The sequence below is a fragment of the Tamandua tetradactyla genome, chromosome 3 (assembly GCF_023851605.1).
Source record: "Tamandua tetradactyla isolate mTamTet1 chromosome 3, mTamTet1.pri, whole genome shotgun sequence".
Classification (NCBI taxonomy): domain Eukaryota; kingdom Metazoa; phylum Chordata; class Mammalia; order Pilosa; family Myrmecophagidae; genus Tamandua; species Tamandua tetradactyla.
The window spans coordinates 4,056,001-4,078,932 of record NC_135329.1 but is presented as its reverse complement, the minus strand read 5'-3'; the positions used below and the strand labels follow the sequence as shown (position 1 = coordinate 4,078,932).

The following is a 22,932-nucleotide window of genomic DNA, read 5'->3' as shown; positions in this document are numbered from 1 at the left end:
GAGCTCATCATGTAGAGAAAGGCCTCCTGGCCTCCTCAATTTCCCAAGAAGTCCCTGCCCAACAGAGTGGACTTTGGGCTGGTCTCCAGAGGCCCCACCTCACTGGAGGTTCTGGAATCCTTGGCTGGAAAGACCATCCCTCTGGAAGACTGAGGGTCAGTCACTGACCAAACCTCCCTGCTACCTCTTTCTCCTCCCACATCCAGGGCAGGCAGCTGAGCCACAGGGCTGATCAGGATGAGCTTCCACACTCGAAGTCCACCAAAATGGAAGAATGGGTGGGGAAATGTCTCAACAAAGATGTTGGAAAGGACCGGCTTTCCCAGTGGCCTCGAAGTCAGAGCAGTGAGGTGTGCAGGTTTGGTTCCTGCTCCCAAGTGGTCGGTCACCTTCTCAAGACACCCCCTCAGGCCGGCTTGTCGGGATGAACCCTGCCCTGCACCCCACTGTACCAGCCCTGGGGGAGGGCCAGGCCAAGAATACCCCCATGGGGCTCTTGCTGGGGGGAGGCGAGCCCCTCCCCCGGCCCCATCTCATCCCCCAGAGACGGGCCTTGTGTGGAAAAGCAAACAGGCTGCTCGCGCCCTTTGGACCTTTCGCAACCGCGCGGCCCTGGCTGCGGCCCTCCTATAAAGGCAGAGCGGGCCTGGGCCGCGCATTCCCGGCGTGGGGCTGAGGGCGGAGCGCAGGGCCGCCGGGCCGCGGGTCCCTGGGCTGCCAGCGGAGCGGGTGCCGGAGCAGGCCCAGCCTGGGAGCCCCTCCCGCCTCGGCCATGGGCCCGCCGAGGCCCGTCCTGCTGCTGCTGCTGCTGCTGGCGCTGGGCAGCGGAGCCTCGGGCCGTGAGTGCGGGGCCGCGGCCGGGGGTGGGGCCGGGCGCCCGCGAGGACGGCGGAGAGGCCCGGGGAGCAGGGCTGGCCGGGGTCTCCTGGGCTCTGCGTGGGGTGGAGGGATGGCCGGGGGCTCCCTGCATGGCTGCTTCTCATAAAAGACAAAAGACCTGCCCAGCGGCCCGTCCTCGCAGGCCGGGGCCCACCTGGAGGGGCGCGGGAGAGACAGAGCAAAACCCAGCGTTCTTCTTCCTTCTCTTACAGAAGGGGACGTGGCGGAAAACGCCGGCCCGAGCTGTCCAAGTAAGGCATTTCCCCAGGGGACTGGGGTCCCTCCACCGCCGACACTGGGGCGACCCTCCCGCAGGCATCCTGAGCCCCTGCCCACTCCCCGTTGACCTTTGCCCTCCTGACCTTCTGTTTTGACCCTAGAATAGCCTGGGGCGGGCGAGGGGCAGTCAGGCCGTTGGCCTGTGGACACTGTAAAGGATCGTCACTGTCCTGTTATCAGTGGCTAATGATTGATGTGAAGGGCATGGGGTGAGGACATGCTTACTTCACCCTGGTGTTTACCTGACCCCTGAGGGTCAAGGGAGCCCTGGGGACCACCCCCACCCCCGTTCCTCCGACGGGGCGGCACTGCCATCTGCTGGGCTCCCGCCGTCACTGCACCGGGCTCCCCTGGTCTTCAGCATTGCTTTTTCTCTAACTCGTTTTGAAAAGTCCCTCTCAGACCCGACGGAAACCTCCAGAAATTCCTTCTCGGGGCTTTCGTAAGCTGTGCGGCTCGCCCTTAATGAACTTTGCCTCGTGCATTTGGTGGGATAAAAACTGAGCCACAGAACTATGGTATCTTCAGGCTGACAACACATTAGAGAGAGGGCTGCCCTTTGCTTAATTCCACCAACACTCAACTCCCCGAGTCCCTTCTGGAGACCTTCGAAGCCCCTTCCTCACACTCCCCTCCCTGCACCTCCGAGGAACTGTCCAGAAAATGCCAGTTACTTTAAACATTAGTCTCAGCAAAAACATGAGGAAAAGTTTTTTCCTTATGAAGGAAAACGAAGTATAATGCAGATAATTTGAGCTTAATTGCCAGTTTTGATCATTGGTGCCACTGCCCTTCTCTGCTCAGAATTGACTGTCTTTGGATGAGTTATTTCTGATACAGAGCTGACACATTTCTCCTCATTTTAGAAGATGCAACGCGATTCAAGCACCTCAGGAAGTACATGTACAACTATGAGGCTGAGAGTTCCAGTGGGGTCCCTGGAACCGCTGACTCAAGAAGCGTCACCAGGATCAACTGCAAGGTATGGGAGGGATAGAGCATGGGGTCCACTGGGACCCACAGCTCCGCCAGGAGGTCCTGGGCTGAGCACACCCAGCACACGCCAAAGCCTATCAAGTTTATCTTCCCATCAGTTCCAAAGGTGTAGTTGGACTATAGGCCCAGGATGAGAGCCCTAAAGGCAGTAGATTTGAGCATGATGAGAAGCCCCAGGGCTGGGCTGAGGAGGTGGGCATCTCAGGAAACTACTGTGGTGTGTGTTTTTATTATCTAAAATAAAATTTAGCAATAGTTTATAATCACTAAAAAAAATGGAAAAATAAAATTGAAAAATGTGGTTTATTCTTGAGAAATTATTTATTCTCAGTGATGTTCCATTGTCCAGGCACATGTGGAGCAGATCTAATGGCTACTCTTAGGGCTGGTGAGAGGAGGACAGGGAAAGGATAGGGCTGAGCAGCTGCCCCTTCTCTATGGGGTTCCCTGGTCTTCAGTGTCTTTGTGTATATATTCTTAAATGAAATAGAAGTTAAAGATCAATCGCCACATTTCTAAGTGTGCAATAGCCAGACGTGGCCAGTGGGTACCCTATTGCACAGCTTAGGGATAGAGCATTTCCGTCATCACAGAAAGTTCTTTGGACAGCGCAGGGTAACAGCTGGGGATCTGTTTAAGCTCCAGGTCTGTGCAAAGCTCTGAAAAGATTCTAGTAGAAAAGAACAGTGTTCCATTGTTTTCCTACATGTGACGTTAAGAAAACACGGACTGGCTGTTGAAATCACTGATTGTCCTCCTGCTTCTCGCCTGCACTTCTTACAGCCAACTACTTTTTATAAATGAAGGAGCAAACTTAGAACCAAGGAAAGGGCATCCTTCACATACACAGGGGCAGAGTTAAGAAACTTCCCACAGGCTCAGAAAAGGACAAAGCGGGCCTACCTCTGGGTTGATTCAGGGGGGCCCCGGGCCTGAGGCGTGCCTGGGAGCTGTGTCGTGGGGGGAGCGGGCAGTCACATCCCCAGCAGCGTCTCCCTTGGCGTCCTGATTTGGGACTCAGCTCTGGGATGCGTGGGCCGCCTCGATCCTGGCCGCAGGGTCTCAGAGTGACGTTCCCCTCTGCCCTCAGGTGGAGCTGGAGGTGCCCCAGCTCTGCAGCTTCATCATGAGGACGAGCCAGTGCACCCTGAGAGAGGTGTACGGCTTCAGCCCCGAGGGCAGGGCCTTGCTGAAGAGAACCAAGAACTCCGAGGAGTTCGCCACGGCCATGTCCAAGTAAGCCTTGGGGACATGTGGTTCTGAGCCCTGTGCACGCCCACGTGTGCTGTGTGTGAGTGTGTGTGGTCTCCAGGTGTGTTCTTCGAGGTGTAAGGTGTGCTCATGTTTGGCAGGTGTGTGTGTGAGTGTTTGCTGTCCGTATTTACCAGGAATCAGGGAACTGCCTTCCATATCTGAATTTCCACAGACTATCAGAAAGAGAAATTGTTCACCTTCCTAGTTAAATCCCCTTGACTATCATCTCAACGAGTTTCTAAAAGAGCACATGCTTGGGGCTCCTTGAAGCAATAAAGCCGAGACGTGTGTGTAGACAAGTGATTCTCTTTTAGAGAATTAAAAGGACCGGTGGCTGCATGTTCCCCAGCGCAGGACGTGCTGTGGAACGGGCGTGGGTGCTCGGGGTCTGCTCGGTGGAGGCTGAGGCCCTGCTGGATGGGGGGGCAGGCCCCCCACTGCCCTGTCCAGGGCTGACACGCACATGCGCTTGCTGCTGCGGCCACCCCTGCTGCATGTAGCTGACACCTGTTCTGACTGATCAATGCCCATTTTGCATCAGTGGTTAAATATTTTAAACATCACTTCTGCTTTTTATCTCCGTATCATAGTTTTTAATGTCCTAAGAGGGGGTGAATATAGATAACTTCAGATTTGTTAATTTGGCGACATCAGAAAACTCTGTCCTACATTTCTTTTGGTTTGTTGACGCTTAGACTTGGGCACAGTCCTTTCTCTGCAATATGCCTCGGTGTCATCTGTCTTCCACCCGTGTATCTTATTTTATCTAAGACTCAGCTCTCCGCGTACCTGGGGACGGACAGAAGGGAAAGGAGTGACAGTTCATTCTTGGTCCTTCCTCTTCTCCGCCTTTCACCACCTCGAGGCTCTCCAGGCTGCAGCTTGGGGTGGAATTTCTGGAGGGGGGTAGACCTGCGGGACTCTTGCCTGCTCTCCTTTTCCTCCTTCTGACGTGTCTAGAGTGGGTGCGGTCAGGCCCCTGGAAACACGAGGCGAGGTCCCCACTCTCCTATCATGGAGAATGTTCCCTAACGGCAAACTCATCGTGGGCTTCGGACATGGCCCGAGACCATATAAAAGAGTGAACGGCCAACAAATGCAGGAAAAGAGGCTCAAGTACCCTAGTAGTCAGGAAATGCATACTGATGTCATAGTAGGATATTTATCACTTTATACCTACCAGGCTGACACAAATGTAAAACGGCTGTAGCGCCCATTTCTGGCAGGGCTATGGGGTGAAACATTGGTGGACTTGCAAGTTGTTAAGCAGTACTTATTATAATTTAAGTTACTGACACACTTTGATATGGCGATTTTACTCTCTGGGACTTTGGCACTTTAAAATGAAAGCAGCCATGCATCAGGACGGATGCATAAAGATGTTTAGTTCAGTATTGTTTGTGCGGCCAATGAAAAAGGAAAGTGAACATCATCAAATAGGGGAATGTCTGACTAAATTATATAAAATCATAGAATGGAATATCATGCAGCTTTTAAAAATGACACGAGAGCTCTAGCAAATGACTCGGAAGGCTTTTCCTTGTGTATAATTAAGAAAAGCAGGACGAGGAAAAGTGAGCGTAATGCAATCCCATTCGTACACACAGTGGCAACGTTGTGTTATATGCTTATACCCAGCACAGCTCTGTGGGAGTGTCTGAGGATGGGGTATGTGTGGGCACCCACTAATATGCGAGGTTGTTCACAAGGGTTATACCGGGGGGGTTGGAAGCAGAGACTGGTGCAGGCGGAGGGCAGAGGGTAGGGGATGGATGGGCCAGGACCAAAAGAGAAATAAGAGAATGCCAAATGCACATGTGTATTTATCAACTTCTTTGAAAATATATATGTATGTGTAGTGATGTTTATTTTTTAATTATGTAAAAAGATGAACTGTAAGTAAGAAGGAGCCTGCGAAGCGCCCAGCTGGCTTCCAGCAGCCCGCTGGCAGTAGGACGGCTGGTGACACCCATATCTCCCGGGGACAGGTACGAGCTCAGGCTGACCACACCTGAAGGGAGGCGCGTGTCACTTTACCCGGAGAAGGACGAGCCCAAACACATCCTGAATATCAAGAGGGGAATCATCTCTGCCCTCCTTGTGCCTCCGGAGACGGAAGAGACCAAGCGCAAGTTGTTTCTGGTGAGGTTTGGAAAGCTGATAGTGACGGTCCTTTAACGGCACATATTTCTTCTTCACATGTCCGGGACTGGTCTCGCTGCGTGCACAAAGCAGACTGCTGGCTGAGCACCTAAGGCCAGGTACCCAGGGCCAGGCACCCAGGGCCAGGCACCCAGGGCCAGGCACCCAGAGGCCAGGTATTCAGAGGCCAGGCACCCAGAAGCCAGGCACCCATAGGCCACGCACCCATAGGCCACGCACCCACAGGCCACGCACCCAGGGCAGGCACCCAGGGCCAGGCACCCAGGATCAGGCACCCAGAAGTCAGGCACCCAGGACCAAGCACCCAGGGCCAGGCACCCAGGGCCAGGCACCCAGCACCAGGCACCCAGGACCAGGCACCCAGGGCCAGGCACCCAGAAGCCAGGCACCCAGGACCAAGCACCCAGGGCCAGGCACCCAGGACCAGGCACCCAGGGCCAGGCACCCAGGGTCAGGCACCCATAAGCCAGGCACCCAGGACCAAGCACCCAGGGCCAGGCACCCAGGACCAGTCACCCAGGGCCAGGCACCCAGGGTCAGGCACCCATAAGCCAGGCACCCAGGACCAAGCACCCAGGGCCAGGCACCCAGGACCAGGCACCCAGGGCCAGGCACCCAGGGTCAGGCACCCATAAGCCAGGCACCCAGGACCAAGCACCCAGGGCCAGGTACCCAGCACCAGGCACCCAGGACCAGGCACCCAGGGTCAGGCACCCATAAGCCAGGCACCCAGGACCAAGCACCCAGGGCCAGGCACCCAGGACCAGGCACCCAGGGCCAGGCACCCATAAGCCAGGCACCCAGGACCAAGCACCCAGGGCTAGGCACCCAGGGCCAGGTACCCAGCACCAGGCACCCAGGACCAGGCACCCAGGGCCAGGCACCCAGAAGCCAGGCACCCAAGGCCAGGCACCCAGGGCCAGGCCCTCAGAGGCCAGGCAGGGAGCAGCCGCCAGCCCCTTACCCACCCTCCCTGGTTTGTCTGGCACAGCTCAGGCTGCCCAAGCACCAGCAATACCCACACCCAGCAGAACAAGCTCCCTCTCAAATTCTCCTTGCTTCCGCCATTTCTCCCGGGCTCCTTTCCCAGCCCCCACGAAGCACTAAGGACTTCTTCCCATTTTGAACACACCTGGTACCTGTTTGCTGTGCCCACAGGATACTGTGTATGGAAACTGCTCCAGTGACTTTACTGTTAAGGCTAAGAAGGGAAATGTGGCGACCGAAATATCCATTGAACGGAACCTGGAGAAGTGTGACCACTTCAAGCCCGTCAGCACCAGCGTGAGCCCACTTGCTGTCATTAGAGGCATGGTGAGTCTCGGCCGGCTCTGCTCTTCACTCGAAGCACATCCTGTTTGTGAATAAAACGCTGAAATATCAGGGGTCATAGAAAAGAACCTGCCCTGCATTTATTTTTATAATCAGGGCATAAGGACAAGACAGCAAAGGGTTGGCCTTGGCCAATCATTAATTGAGCCAAGACTAGAATTGGGTTCCTACCTCCCAGTCTGGTGCCCCGTCCTCACTGTCCTTCTGTCACGGAGACTAAGGGCTGTGCGTCTGTCTCTGGGGAAGGCTCGGAGCTCAGCGTGGACTTGCAAACCCCCAGTGCACCTTCCTGTGCAACACCCGGGGGTCCCCAGCTCCAAGCCCTGGCCTCCAAGGGAGAGCCAGGACCCGTGTTCTCCTCCCCTCACTCCCATCACGTGCTCTAGCTCCTGTCCTTCACCCAAAGACAGCCCTGAGCAAAGCAGGGGCCTGGGCCTCCCCCCGGTGCCCTAACACTCAACCCCGGCCCTGTGGCACCATATTGCCTCAGCTTGCCTAACCTCTGCCCTTGTCATATCTGCTGGGACGCAAGTCAGAGGTCATCTCCGTAAACAGGAAGGGCTTGTGCAATCACTGCCATGACCGGCAGTGCCCCTGGACATTGTCCTTGGGACTAAAAGCAGGGGGTTGGATGACCACAAGGGCCACAGGCAGGAGAAGCCAATCCAGTGGCTTAGGCAACTTTTCTGAGCACCAGCTGTATGCTCAGCCCCACTCTTGGCAGCACTGAGGGAGGAACAGTGGCAAATGAACCATGGACCCTCCCCTCAAGGCATTTACATCTTGCCAAGATGCACGTTGGCAATAGAAGCCAATATATGGCAAACCCAATAAAGTGATACACTGAGTGGTGCAGACCAGAAGTCCTAGGTCTGAGCAGGAAGGAGATACTCTTTGTGTAGCTCCTTGTACACTCTCCTGGAGGATGTAGACCATGAACCAGAAAAATATGAAGTATGTGCAAACAAAAGTCAGAAGTAAGAGAGAGCTTCTAGGCAAAGGACAAATAGTAAGCAGTATGCATGAGATGTTCTGTGTGGTGGGATGGGTACATGTGGAATGCAAATAGATGGCATAGTTTGTACAGGTTGGGGGTGGAGTAAGAAGGTCTATAGCTTGACTCAGCTTTGGGGATGCTGAGCTGTTGCATCCCTTCGTCTAAATGCCAAGTACCAAGCTCTCTTCTCCTCCCGGGTTTCGTGGTACAGGACTCCACTCCCAGTGGTAAGTGCCATGACGAAAGACTGCTTCAGCCCAGAGACTGATCGGAATGCCTTTCCCAATCTCATTCCCAGATCCACCCCTTGTCCACTCTAATCAGAAGCAGCCAATCCTGCCAGTACATCCTGGACTCCAAGAGGAAGCATGTGTCAGAAGCTGTCTGCAAGGAGCAGCACCTCTTCCTGCCTTTCTCCTACAAGTAGGGCCGCTGTGGCACCATGGGTTCGTCCTTTAGTGGGTCGGCAGGCACCAAACACTTCTCACGTACTCTGTCCCAGCCTCAGCAGTGCCTATCCCTATCGCTGTGCCCAAGCTCACAGACAACTTAGCAGAAAAGGCTCGAGGTGTAAGCAAAAGATATCCTAGTCTAGATTCAGGGGCTGGAGATCAGGAAGACCTGGAGAGCACTGCAGGCTTCCCTGCTTTGTTTTGTTTCCAAAAAAAAAAAAAAAAAAAGGCTTCATGGAGAATTTGCAATTTGGACTAGAGACGTGTGTATCCAAATTCATTTTGGAAATTAATCAACTCTGAGTTACACGGAGTAACTCCTACATTCTAGACATGGGAGATACAAAATAATTTCAGGGCACAGCATTAGTGCCTTATGGGCACTCCAGTCTGGTGGAGGGTATAAGCTGCACATGTCCTTCCGGTGCAAGGACAGCCAGTGTGACCAGGAGCTTGGGGAGCTGTTCATTATGGGGGGCTCGGCTGGCTGGATTTAGCCCCGCTTTGACAGGTGGGCAGGTTTTGAGTAGAAACAGAAGAAGGGAATCATTCAACATGGGAAAAATGGGTGTTCCCGGGGTCAGCTCTGGTGACATGCTGCGCTGCCTTTGTTTCCAGAGAGAAGTATGGGATGATGGCGCATGTTACACAGTCTTTGAAACTTGAAGACACACCTAAGATCAATAGCCGCTTCTTTGAGGAAGGTAGGATTCTAGGTCCACCTGGTTGCCAGGGCTGGGAAATCTGCCAAGGTGTGCCACTCATGGCTTAGCTCTTTGCTCAGACCTATTAAATGACTACAGACAAAGGAGTTAAGTGGACTCCGGCATTCTGGCTGCTGAGCTACCTCCCATGAGAATGTCAGGGGCTATGGGGTAATGCAGTGGTTTCCCAAAGCTCCCGTGGCTTTCATAAATGAAGTAGGAACTGGTGTCCTAAGCTAGTGTGGCATCATCCACTCAATGATCAGGGCAGGTTGCAGGACCCCAGGCAGCAGTCTGGGCCCTGAATCTTATGCATCAAGTGGGGACCTTCAGTGTTGGGCCATATGACAACCCAGGAATCGGTCTTCAGAGCTCTTGTATTTAAACCTGTCTTTCTTATATATATCTTATGTATCATGGTTCTCTTATTCCTAGCAAACTGTGATATCAGACGGTGAGAACGTGTCTTTATACCCAGCCTACAGAAGGAATAATGACACACAGAGAGGCTTAATGATTTATTCAAGGTCATTTTAGCCCCCAGGTCTGATCAATCCAGGATACTTTGCAGATGCTTTACAGACTGATGATCACTGCCTACCTGGTATAGGTCAGAGCAGGGTGATGGTAGGAACACAAAACTTCTCCCATCCCCAATTAGAAGAGCCAATTCGAAGAAATGATGGTTGATAATCAATAAGCAGCAGCACCTCCCCACCAGTTCTTTCTAGCAGAGATAACCTGATCTTGGATGCAGACAAGCCTGAATTTATTTCCAGCTTAGTCCCCAGAGTGTCCTTGGGCTACTTAGTTGCTCATCTCTGGTTCTCACCTTTATCTTTAAATTGGGGAATACTAATCTGCAGGAGTATTTTGATAATTCAGTGGAAAAACCTAAGTCAAAAATGTACAGAAAACCAGGTACCTATTAGAAATTGAGTATAAGAGGGTTTTCTGCTCTCTTTCCCTTTGCTGATACATCCTCAATTTCTGATTCCAGTATATAAAGATGTGAGCAAGATGTAAAGGTTGGCAAGAATTCCTTTGATGCTATTCTTCCTTCTAGGTACGGAAGAGGTGGGGCTTGCATTTGAGAACACCAAATCCACGTCACCTCCAAAGCAAGCTGAGGCCGTTTTGAAGACTCTCCAGGAGCTGCAAAAACTGTCCCTCTCTGAGCAGAATGCCCAAAGAGCCAACCTCTTTGGTAAACTGGTCACCGAGCTGAGAGGCCTCAACCATGAGGCAGTCACAACCCTCTTGCCAAAGCTGATTGAGGTGTCCAGGTATTTCCTGAATGTTGCAGCTCAATTTTTCCTATAGCCTGTGGTAGCTGGTCACACGTTCAAACCTTGGCCAAACAGAAACTCTTCATTCTCAGGCACCATTAAATCTCAGTCCAGTTCATCAGTCAGTCCATGATTTAATGTTCATTGGATGGAGAAATATCTGCCAAGGTGCTTTGCCTCAAAAAGATTTGAGTTCCATGGGTAACACCTGTAAGCATGCACATACACAGACACACACATATATTAAAGGGAGACATGAATTTGCATGTTAAAACAGAAGGAAAATAGGAGAGGGGGAAATGTTTGTCTCTAAAACATTTAGAACTAATAAGGTAATTTCCAAAACTCAAGAGTCATGGACACTTAAGGTGGTACCAGGTTGACTATCCTAGTTTGGGGGAGTGCCCACATTTTGGTAGAAATCTCCTAATTCCTAGCCTCATTATGGGACACTGGAAAGATTGAGGGAAAGTAAGTCTGTCCTCGAGGAGCACACAGCATAGGTGGGCAGACAACTTGGGCAACGAAACAGTAATGTGATTTGCCTACACTTCACAGCACTGGTTTTAAGGGCTTTGGGCATCCAAGAAGGAACCAAGGCTGGAACTCTCTTGGGATGGCTTGTGGTTCTTGGGAACTGAGTTGGATTTTGAAAGATGGTTGGATTTGGACAGCGAATAAGGGAAATAAAAGCCATCCCGATGGGGAAACATCATGGGCAAAGGGTGTTTCATCTGCCCTGAAAGTGGTCCATGTAACTGGCTGTGCCCTTCTCTTTGCAGCCCCATCACTTTGCAGGCCCTGATCCAGTGTGGGCAGCCGCAGTGTTACACTCACATCCTCCAGTGGCTGAGAAATGAGAAAGCCAACCCTCTCCTGATAGACGTGGTGACCTACCTGGTGGCCCTGATCCCAGAGCCCTCGGCACAGAGGCTGCAGGAGATCTTCACCATGGCAAAGGAGCAGCAGAGCCGGGCCACCTTCTATGCCCTCAGCCACGTGGCCAACAAGTGAGCTGGCTCCCACTATATTTCTCCTCTTCCAAGCTGGGGAAAACCTCACATCCCTGTATCAGAATTACACTTCTTCCTCTACTTGCAAACTCTGGTGCTTTCTCTTTTATGACTGATCATTTTGAGAAAAGCAACTTGAAGTAAGAAATTAGCAAGCAAAGTTTGGATTGTAAGAGAAACCCAGATGTGCTTGCTGAGTTTCTAACTCCCGTCCTTATTTTTCTAGCTATTATGAGACCACCCGGCAGGTGACCCAGGAGCTGCTGGACATTGCTGACTACCTCCTGGCACAGCTTCACAATGACTGCACAGGGGACAAAGATCACACCTACTTGATCCTGAGGGTACTTTCAGTATTTAGTATAATAGGCTTCATTTAAGGAACACCTTCCCTGGATGCCCTTTACTTCACCTTCTGCACTCTGATATCCTCGTGTGTCTTTTTGTCAATGCAGGTCATTGGAAATATGGGCAGAACTATGGAGCAGGTGAACCCAAGACTGCAATCTTCAGTCCTGAAGTGTATCCAAAGTACAGAGCCATCACTGCTGGTTCAGAAAGCTGCTATCCAGGCCCTGCGGAAAATGGCGCTGAAAGAGGAGGTAAAGTCCACTGGAGGTCTGAAAGTGAAAAGTTTATTCAGATTGACAAGGGTTTGGAAAGAACCAGGCCAACAAGGTTCTAAATCTCATTATTCTACCAACTTTATTCTGCTGCTCTCTAACTGCTAAATTCAACAATTGCTTTGCGGTATGCAGAGATGAGAGAAATAGTTGACCTTACTGCTATTTCATCATGGAGAATACGAGATTTCACCTGCATGCTGTTCTCTTCCCAGGTCAACCCTCTCTCTCATCTGGGGAAAACATACCTGACTTTCCCCAGTCTCCCCAAACTATGATAGTCAAGATGGTCCCAACTTAGGTGTCCATGACTCTTGAGTTTTGGAAATCACCTTATTTATTAGTCCCCAACTCTCACCATCCCTGAGCCACTTTACCCTCAAATTGAAATAATTTATTGCCAAACCAATCTGATCTTCACTTCATCACAGATCTCCAAACAAGTTGCATCTTGGTCATAATTCATGTATTTTAATGTCACTGGGTCAACACATATATGTCAAGAGTCTTCGGGAGCCTGCCTTCAGCTGGTGGCTCTGGGGAGCACTCAAGAGAAGATTCAGTACCCACTTTTGGAAAACGATTTCCCTTGGAGAAATTAGACTTTCACATGAGAAAAAGCGAATGGTCCATGCCCATGCTTGATGGGCAGGTTGTGTGTTCTGCCCAAAGGGCAGTGACAACTGTCTCCTCTCTTGGTCACAGGTCCGGGGAACCCTTCTTCAGGCCTTCCTTGATGGCGCTTCTCCGGCAGATAAGCGACTGGCAGCCTATCTCATGCTGATGAGGGAGCCTTCACAGTCAGATGTTAACAAAATTGCCCGGCTTCTCCTTCGGGAACGGAATGAGCAAGTGAAGAACTTTGTTGCTTCCCACATTGCCAACATCTTAAACTCAGAGGAACTGTACATTGAAAAGTAAGAGTCATTTTCCTGCACTGCCAGAGAGGGCCCTGGGTTGGAATCCCAAAGCCTGGTTCTGATATACCCACTGCCTGCCCTTTAGGGAGTGTGCTTTCTTCTCAAACAACCATTTGTACAAGTGTGCAGCACACCCCAAGCCCATCTGGGGGCAAGGAAACCTGAATAGTTTAGTATCTAGTAGAAATCCACATTTACTTGAGGTAAGAGACAATGGCTAAATGACATGATGTGTCCCTTTCTTTTCATCTAGTCTGAAAAAATTAGTGAAGGAAGCTCTGAAAGGCTCTCAACTTCCAACAGTCATGGATTTCAGAAAATTTTCCCGGAACTATCATCTTGCCAAATCTGTGTCTCTTCCAACACTTGACCCAGTCTCAGCCAAAATTGAAGGGAATCTTGTATTCGATCCAAATAATTACCTTCCTAAAGAGAGCATGCTAAAAACGACACTCACTGTCTTTGGATTTGCTCCAGCTGACCTCTTCGAGGTATGTGTGATATGGAAGAAAGGTCTTAACTTTCTCACCCACTCTGTAGAACACCATAAATAGAAAATCAGAGCCTCACGAGCCAGCCTGGGAGGAATAAGACTCATCAGGCAGTTTGTGCAATCACTCTGAGAACTTCTTCTCCCCATACTTCCTCCTCTCCACTCCTCTCCCCAACCCCAAGGGGTCATCTAAAGCATGGTTAGTACTTTTAGTGTAGATGCAGATGTCTCTGAGTCTGAAGCCCTGAAACCCAAAACCCAAGGAAGAGCCAACTGTAGGGCCAGACAGTTGTGGGTCAAATCCCAAAGCCACTCTCAACCTTGTATGTTTGGTTTCATTATTTATACCAATGAAACTGAGCTTCCTCTGTGGTAAAAACATAAATAATAGTTTCTTTCTTTCAAGATTCTAGAAAGGTTTAAATAAGACAATTTCAGAGAAGTACTAAGTTGAGCTCAGTTTATAATGTTCATTAAATGCTTATTTAATTAAATGGATGTTCAGAGATCTCTGGGGGGCTGATATACAAGAAAGAAAGCTGATGGCATTGTCTTGCCTTGTTTTTTGGCTCTGTTCTCAGATTGGCTTGGAAGGAAAAGGCTTTGAGCCAACATTGGAAGCTCTATTTGGGAAGCAAGGGTTTTTCCCAGATAGTGTCAACAAAGCTTTATACTGGGTTGATGGTCAAGTTCCCGATCGCGTATCCAAGGTATTGGTGGACCACTTTGGCTACACCAAGGATGACAAACGTGAGCAGGTACCTATTTGTCGATTATGCTCTCAGGGAAAGCTTTGGGTCTCAACACAAAAACACTCTTACCTAAGCTTGTAAGACATCAAAGTACTATCTAACTGAATTGAGAACTGTGGCTATTAACTCAGTCCTATGGGGTGAGGCCCAGTGATCTTTGCAGTTTGCAGCCTTCTGGAGAGTCTCTGTACCCTGGAGATGCACCTATTGGAGGCGCTCTAGTGCGATGAGAAGGAGCCTGAGCTCTGGCCATGTGTTTGAATTCTAACCTGGCTGTCTTCAAGCTGTGCAGACCTGGGCAAGTTACTTGATATTATGCATATCATTTTCTCACCCCCAAAGTAATAGTAATGAAATAAGGTATGTACAATAATGAGCATAGTGCCTCAGAGGCACTGATTGTTCAATAATCAGATACTAATGTGATTTTAAAATTAATATTTTCATTATTATTAACTGCTTTCTGTGTTTCTGGCTTGCAACAGTACATTGGCTAAGTTCACTTTAAAGCCCTCCTGAGTCCCCACTTTACAAGCAGAAAATAGGTTGTGTAATTTGGAGTGTCTCATCTTTTCATTTTTTTGCTACCCAAAGTGTGGTCTGGTCATTGGCATCACGAGGGAGCTTGTTAGAGGTACAAACTCTCGGGTCCCAACACAGACCAACTGAATCAGAACCAGCATTTTAACAAGATTCCCAGGTGACTCATGTCTGCACATCTGCAGTTGAGAAGCCTGTTTGCACCTAGATGGCTGCAGTATGCCCACTCCATTTCTCAGCCCCACCTCCATTTCTAATTTACAGCTGCAAAGACAGTCCTCACGTTGTTGGGCAATGCTGACATCTTACAAGGCGCTTTATTTTTCTAATTCCTAGGACATGGTGAATGGAATTATGCTCAATGTTGAGAAGCTGATCAAAGACCTGAAATCCAGTGAAGCCCCAGAAGCCAGAGCCTACCTCCGCATCTTGGGAGAGGAGCTTGGCTTCATCCAGCTGCAGGATGTCCAGCTCCTGGGAAGGCTGCTGCTGAATGCTGCCCGCTATCTGCAGGGGATCCCCCAGATGGTCAGTGGCCCAGAGCCAGCAGAGGTCCAAGGAGACTAGCTGGTGCTCTTTGAAGTCTCCCAGACTGCCTTAAGATCCCAAACATACAAACCAGAGAAAGTGACAATGATTATGAAAGAAAATATTTGGCAAACTGTAATACACCATCCAAATATTTAGATATAATTTTTATTTTAATATGGGAGAGAATATACAAATATTATGGGCGATTTGATGAACAATAAAGTTGGCTTTATTATTTTATGGAAATTTTGTAACAAAGCAAACACAATGCACACAGATATGTACATCATCTCAATAGCTTCTTGGTTACAAAACGTTGGTATTACCATGATATAATATACTCCAAGTAAACCCTCATTTACATTCAGACTCCAAACAACCAGAAGAATTAAACTAGGCCATGCAATGATATTGAAAGTTCATAAAGCTCTGAGCTCCAGCCTAGTCTTAAGTGCCTTCTGAATCACCAATTAAAAATGATAATCCACTCTGAGTAATTTCTCATAGTCCAATTTGTTGAAATCAGTGATCATTAATCTTTGCTTATCAAATGAGTCAGCTTGTCAAAATGTGCTGGTCCCTCTTCTGAGAGAGGAATTACTGTCCAGTATACAGAAGGTTGCATTTGACAAAATCCACTTGATGAGGCTTATTTTTAGTAACTTTTCCCTGTTGGGTCCATAGATTGGAGAGGCCATAAGGAAAGGTTCAAAGAATGACTTATTTCTTCACTACATCTTCATGGACAATGCCTTCGAGCTCCCCACAGGAGCTGGGATGCAGCTGCAGGTTTCATCATCTGGAGTCATCACACCCGGGACCAAGGCTGGAGTGAAACTTGAATTAGCCAATGTAAGACCTTGTCCACTTTTTGATTCCTTGTGTTATTCTTGACCTGCAGAATGGGTTTCTTGTGCAAGTTTAGAAAGTATTTCAAGTTCAAGACAAAGTGCATCATCACTGTGATCATCATGTTAACTTCTACTGGAAATGTTAAAGTTGCACTAGGACGCTTTATCTCACCAGCGCCAGTTGGGGTAGGACAGGAAGACTGAGGACTCAGCCGCTGTCTCAATAAATGAACATCTCTGTCAATTTTTCCTATTTAAAGTTAACTCCAGTACTCCTGGCCCTGGGGGATGGAGACCTTGGCTTTTCTTACTAAACACAGATTCGAATAATGAGTATGAAGGAACCAGAGATGTTTGCCCAGGGACGGGAACAGGAGGCTGATCTCACAACCAGACTGAGGTATTTCACAAAGCTGAATATGTTGTCTTCTGACTTACAGATCCAGGCAGAGCTGGTGACCAAGCCTTCTGTGTCAGTGGAGTTTGTGATAAATATGGGCGTCGTCATTCCAGACTTTGCTCGGAACGGGGTCCAAATGAACACCAACCTCTTCCATGAGTCAGGCCTAGAGGCACGTGTTGCCCTGAGAGCTGGGCAGCTGAAGTTCACTGTCCCGTCTCCAAAGAGGCCGGTCAAGCTGTTCAGTGTCAGGTAATTCTTTCAGCCTGGTCTGCCTTGCCTGTTCAAAAGAGAGGATTGAGGATGTAACCTCAGCATTTGGCCAGGCTAGATAGCTCACTGAAATAATTTAGGCCCCACTGTATCTGGGGGATGGGATTTGAAGGACTGATTTTCAACCTATTCTAGACTTGCTAAATAATGACTCTATTTTCCACATTTTACTAAGTTCTCCTGTATCCCTCTGCATTGAGGTTTGAGACTTGCTGGTTAGTTGTTTTTAGGTTGTTTTTGAGAATGAAGAAACATTGGCTCTGGAGAAATCATCCTTGAGAAATGAACATTTTTCCCAGGAAAAATAGCAACGGTCTTATTGATTTGTGGTAACCAGATCAGAGGGTAAAACATGAAATGCTTAATCTCATCTCGAGAGTTCCATTTTCAATGATATCTCCAAACGTTGTTTTACCTTCGTTTCCATATTTTGGATACATTTGTTTATCCACATAAAAACCGTGTTTAATTGCCTAATATGTACCAGGCACGTTGAGTGAGATATACAAGGTCCTTGACTTTTCAGAGTTTACAGGAGATACGTACAATTAAGCAAACGATAACAGCACAGTGAGGGCTGAGCGAGAGGAAGTATTAGGGTACCTTGAAATCACATATCATGTTGCCTGTGGCAATGAGGAAAAGCTTTCTGAAGAAAATGATCCTTATGCTGATATCTGAAGGTTGTGTCAGAGTGATCCAGGCATAGGAGAAAGAAAAGGGTGTTCCAGGCAAAGGGGGAAGCATGTGTGGTGGCCTGGAGGAAGAACATGGTTCAAGAAACCAAAAGAAGTTCAGTAGGGCAAAGTGCACGGGGGAGGAATGTGAGATGGCCATGGAGACGTCGGTAGGGCTCAGGCCGCGAAGAGCCTAGCAAGCCTGCCTAAGGTTTTGGACTTCTTGTGAAGGCAAAAGATTTTAAAACAGGAGCAGGAATAAGATAAGCTTGGCGTTTTAGAAGACATGCCCTGACTCCAGTGTGTGAAATGGATGGAAGAGAGGCACAACTGGAGACAGGAAGACCAGTGAGGAGTCTGATGCAAAAATTGGGGTGACAGGTGATAATGGCCTGTAGTAGTGGAGGGTCAGGGGGTAGAGAGAGGGAAGCCAACTCTAGAAACTGTTAGGAAGTAAACTCATGAATACTTGGTGATTGGCTGGATGTGGGGGTAAGGAAAAGGAAAGAGGTATGGAGGCCCTTCATTGAAATGGGGACCACAGAGTGAAAGCAGCTCATCTAGAGGGAAGATGTTACGCTCACTTTGGGATGTGCTGCGATGGAAATCCTGAGCAACGACCAGTGAGAAATGTCTGGACACATGGGTCTGAGATCAGTTAAGAAGTTTGAGCTCCAAATACAGATGTGGAGATAACTGGGGTCAAACAGTGGCTGGTGTTTATAAAGTGTGAAGGACTAGAATGGAAATATGGAGAATACAGACATCTAATGGGGAAGACAGGAAACAGCAAAGAATGAGAGGCGTGACCAAGACCGTAGGGGTCACAGAGGCCAAACAGTAGCCACAAGAGCTGGCCACACCATGGTCAGGCTGCAGTCTGTGCTTAGGCTCCAGCACACCAGCAAAGCATGGGCTTTGGGCAGCCCCCAAATGAGGAGGCAACACTGGGGAGAGATCATGATATTTCAAAGAAAGCATCTTCGGAAGAAAATGGAATGTCGTTGAGCTTTCTTGTACTTAGAGTATGGCTTACTAACATTTAAGTACGTGTTTGAGTAGAGGGCAGCGTAATCTTTTCAGATGTCAGGGCCTTTAAAGTCTCAATCTGCCCCTGAGCTAGCAACTGTGCAAGGCTCCTGAGAGGTTCCAGGTAAGGCCTAACGTGTTTACCGGATTTGGGAGGAGGTGACGGGAGATGTTGATGGAAGCTGTTCTAGAACCACGATGGAGAGGCAGATTGCAGCTCAGTGAGAAGCATGATGAGAGAGGAGACAGGTTGTGAGGGAAGGGAAGGAAAGGCACGTGCATGTGTCAAGTTTAACGGGAGAGACCCAAGTATGCTTAGTGCTGGCAGAAGGAAGCCAGTAAAGGTAAGAGGTGACAGCAGGGTGAGAGACAGCAGCCCACGGAGCAAGGGACACGCCTGTTCCGTTCCCGGCAGTCAGTTCTGTGGCACCTCTGAGTCTCAGCTTCCTCTGAGATGGGAATCCTGATGCCTGCATTTCAGCCTTGTGGTGGGGGTTGAGATCATGAACATTGAAGCACCTGGTCCAGTTTCTCACATGTAAGAGTCACTCTAGTGTCAGTCTTGTGGCTGCTCTTCAACCAACCGAATGCTCTGGGATGGGTGTGGACAGAGGGGAGAGGCAGGAGGAGAAGAGAAGAGAGCATCTCACTGCACACAGCAGTGATGTGCAGGTAGTGTTGTGCTTAAGGGTAACTCAGTTTCTTTCTTTCCCCACCAGTAACATGCTGCATTTAGTCTCTACCACCAAGACAGAAGTGATCCCGCCTCTGATTGAGAACAGGCAGTCCTGGTCAACTTGCAAGCCTTTCTTTACAGGCCTGAACTACTGCACCACTGGCGCCTACTCCAATGCCAGTTCCACAGACTCTGCCTCCTACTACCCTCTGACGGGGGACACCAGGTCAGGGGGCGCTACGCTCAGCCTGGCGCTTACTCACTGTCACATCGGGACCACCAACGGGGGCGAAAGAAAAGCTTCTGCGTGTCTTAGGCCAGGCTCACGAGCCTTGGAGGAACCTTAGGGAGTGATGCTCTACCCAGAGCTTGGCTCTAGGACTGAGTTTCTCTATAGTTGGGGCAATTAAAAAAAAAAATAGCCCAAAGTGATCCAAGAATACCCCTCAAAGCAACCATACCCACTGCAGTTGACAATCATTCCCGTAAAAGCACCTGCTGGCAGATGGTGTCCCTCCTTCTCCTTAGAGGAGACCACATCACAGGTTCTGATTTGCTTCTAGCTCCATACCTGCTTCCTTGCCTCCATTCACACTGGTGTAGGCTTTCCCAGAGCCCGCTGGTGTGCCCAAACCTCCACCACCCACCAGACTCCTTGTCGCCACACTCCCCTCACTTCTGCTGCTTGTTCTTGGCTTGGCTGATGCAGCCAGCAAACTCCTGGTCTGTGCATCCACAAAACTCTGGGGGTTGTGGGATCTGTCCCTGCCTCACAGGGACCATAAAGATCATCATAAGGGCAAGAGACAGTATTAAAATCAGGGCCATATTTTAATGCAGTTGAGGCTAAGTGGCTTTGGGGACATCATCATCATTGGAAACTAACATTGCAGCTGTTTTGTCCCATCTTTAGGTTTGAACTGGAACTGAGGCCTACGGGAGAGGTGGAGCAGTACACTGCCAGTGCAACCTATGAACTGCAGAGAGAAGGCAGTGCTTTGGTGGATACGATGACGTTTATAGCTCAAGCGGAAGGCAAGTATCAAAAAGGGCTCCTCCTCTCTGCCCTCCATCCCAGGTTCAGAACTCATGAAGAACACAGATTTGAATGTGTTCAGCAAATATTCACTGAAAGCCTGTCCTTAGGGCTGGGCTAACCACATCAGGGCCTCTGGGCTCCTTATTTCCTCTGCCTGGACGGCCCTCCCTCCAGATGTGTGCACAGCTCGTCCTCTCTCTTCATTCAGGTCTCTGTCCACACGTGCCCATATCAGAAAGAATTTCTCTGACCACCGTGTATGAAATAGCACCTCTTATATCACCACTTTCTAACCTCTTATGGAGTTTTGCTTTTCTTTTAGTATTTATCACCATCTGACAGAAATGCTCATTTGTTGTCTGTATACCCCCCACCAGAATGTAAGCTCTGCAAGGTCTCCCTGGTGCTAAGAGCGGTACCTAGCACATGGTAGGCAATCAATAAATATGTGCAGATTGAACGAATGCATGAATGCCACTGAGTTCAAGTTTAGGGAAAAGTCCTGGTCTGTGTCCTTGTTTCAGCCCGTCGGGTATTTGGGGCTTCTCTGCCTTTCCCTCTTGCTTTCAGAACACAGCTTCCTCACCACAGCCCTCCAATGCTCTTGTATCCTCTCCCAGGTGGGAAACAGACTGAGGCTTCCATGACGTTCCAATATAACCGACAGAGTAAGACTTTGTCCAGTGAAATGCTGATTCCGGATTTCGACGTTGACTTTGGGACCATCCTCAGAGTTAGCGATGAGTCTGTCAAGGAAAGAAAGTCTTACAAGCTTACCTTGGACATTCAAAACAAGAGAATCACAGAGGTCACTCTCACCGGCCGCGTGAGGTAGGAAGGCGTGGGGTGACCTGCCCTGACCTGCAGACCCCGGTGGCTCTTTCCTTCCTTCCTCTCCAGCTGTAAAGTGACCTGGCCAGGACCCCTCCCGTTGCCAGGTCTGCCTCCAAGAGGCAGCCGTCACCCCAATAGCCTCACCCTCCCCACCTGCCCCAGTGTGGCCTCCTGCCATTTATTGGGCACTAGCTGTTTACCAGGCACCGTGCTGGGTACTTGATCTCAGTTCTCACGATCAACTGCAAGGCAGACAGGAGCTTTCCCTATTTAATAGATGAGGAAATGGTAGCTCAGGGGTGTTAAATCATTTGGCCAAGGCATTAGAGCTAGAAATTGGTACAGCAGGATTCAAACCCTTTCCAAAAATCTCCTTCTCTCATGTGTCTGCCTGGAAATTCCTCAATTTGTGCTGAATGTCAGCTTTAGAAGTTAATGGGTTTGATCTAAAGCAATTTCTCAGAGCCATTCTCAAATCTAGTTGTTAGTACCACAAACGGAAGGTCTACCTGCTTTATCCTGCATGTCTCCTTGGAATGCCCAGGGCTGTTGATAGCAACTGATTTTTTCCCAACAGTTGTGGCAGTAAGGAAGAAGGCAATATCGAAGGTGTTATTTCCATACCCCGTTTGCAAGCAGAAGCCAGAAGTGAGATCCTCGCCCACTGGTCCCCCAGGAAGCTGCTCCTGCAGATGGACTCATCTGCTACTGCTTACGGCTCAACACTTTCCAAGAAGGTGGCGTGGCGCTACGGTACGAGCCCCCCGCACGCGTGCTTCCTGGACCGCTGGGCCCTGGGCTGTGGGCGTGGCGAGCTGTTAAAAACGTGCTGGCCTGGCACCATTTATGACTCTTTGATATTTTCATTTCCAGATGAAGAAAAGATTGAATTTGAATGGAAGACAGGCTCCAATGTGGATACCAAAAAAGTGGCTTCCAATTTCCCAGTGGACCTCTCTGACTATCCTGGAAGCTTGCACACGTACGCCAGTGGTCTGTTGGATAGTACAGTTCCTCAAACAAACATGACTTTCCGGCACATGGGCTCCAAATTAATTGTTGTAAGTATAAGTCAGCCAGTCAATAAATGATTATAAGTGCTAATTACATACTCAACCCTGAGTTAGGTACAGAAGAGTATCCAAAGGTGTATAAGGCAAGCTTCCTGGCCCCAGAAGACTCCTGGGGAAAAAAGAAATGTTCTTGCATGCATAGCCAGTTACACAGAGCTATATGTGACAAAAAAAAAATGAATACTCTTAGGAGGAAGAGTTTGCCGTGCCTTTAGGGCACATTTATCAAGGGAAGCTTCGGGGCACTGGCTAGGAGTCTAGGTTATATACTCCTTTTATAATATTGGGGAAGAGACCATTAGTGGAAACCAAAATTCATAATTTTCTGTGACTTATTTTAACTTTCAGTGCATTGTCCTGCTTACTAATTGGTCTGTCAAGTCTGGGTTATCATCTAATGTTCATTGTACCTTGAGGCTCATCAATGCCATTACCCAAAAATCTTCTCTCATTTCATAGGCAACAAATGCATGGTTTCAGAAGGTATCCGGGCATCTTCCTTACGCCCACGTTTTGCAAGATCACCTCGACAGCTTAGGGGAGTTGAACCTACAGAAAATGGGATTGCCAGATTTCCACATTCCACAAAGCCTATTCCTGAAAAGGTAAAAGGAATGAAAGTTTCTTGAATGATGCAAAGTAAATGGAAGATTTTACTTCAGCATGACTTTGTCTTCTTTTGAAATGAAACGTTTTAGGTGAAATCATTTAAGCCTTTTAAGGAGATTAATACTGCAGCATAAGGTCTATGGCAGGGCTGCGACATTACATGTGAGGTCAGAAAGTGGATGCCAAGCCAGTAGGAAGAGCCTATGAATGTAATGGGGGGGGGATTCCGTGCCACCACCCTAAAATGTTTTTGC

At 49.1% G+C, this 22,932-nt stretch overlaps 1 protein-coding gene across 1 annotated transcript in view; it reads left to right on the top strand.

The window, feature by feature from the left end:
- Positions 1-712: 712 nt before the first annotated feature.
- Positions 713-22,932, top strand: part of APOB (apolipoprotein B) — a 37,995-nt gene continuing 15,775 nt past the window's right edge. The window contains exons 1-24 of the mRNA XM_077152187.1: positions 713-839; positions 1,092-1,130; positions 2,025-2,140; positions 3,245-3,390; positions 5,397-5,550; positions 6,730-6,885; positions 8,199-8,323; positions 8,971-9,056; positions 10,123-10,342; positions 11,128-11,355; positions 11,585-11,702; positions 11,814-11,960; positions 12,687-12,898; positions 13,155-13,392; positions 13,976-14,152; positions 15,023-15,214; positions 15,902-16,069; positions 16,509-16,720; positions 19,167-19,349; positions 20,037-20,158; positions 20,783-20,993; positions 21,574-21,749; positions 21,870-22,057; positions 22,529-22,674. Coding sequence (XP_077008302.1) covers positions 773-839; positions 1,092-1,130; positions 2,025-2,140; positions 3,245-3,390; positions 5,397-5,550; positions 6,730-6,885; positions 8,199-8,323; positions 8,971-9,056; positions 10,123-10,342; positions 11,128-11,355; positions 11,585-11,702; positions 11,814-11,960; positions 12,687-12,898; positions 13,155-13,392; positions 13,976-14,152; positions 15,023-15,214; positions 15,902-16,069; positions 16,509-16,720; positions 19,167-19,349; positions 20,037-20,158; positions 20,783-20,993; positions 21,574-21,749; positions 21,870-22,057; positions 22,529-22,674 — 3,827 coding nt within the window. The 5' untranslated portion in view covers positions 713-772. The remainder of the gene's footprint in view (positions 840-1,091; positions 1,131-2,024; positions 2,141-3,244; positions 3,391-5,396; positions 5,551-6,729; positions 6,886-8,198; positions 8,324-8,970; positions 9,057-10,122; positions 10,343-11,127; positions 11,356-11,584; positions 11,703-11,813; positions 11,961-12,686; positions 12,899-13,154; positions 13,393-13,975; positions 14,153-15,022; positions 15,215-15,901; positions 16,070-16,508; positions 16,721-19,166; positions 19,350-20,036; positions 20,159-20,782; positions 20,994-21,573; positions 21,750-21,869; positions 22,058-22,528; positions 22,675-22,932) is intronic.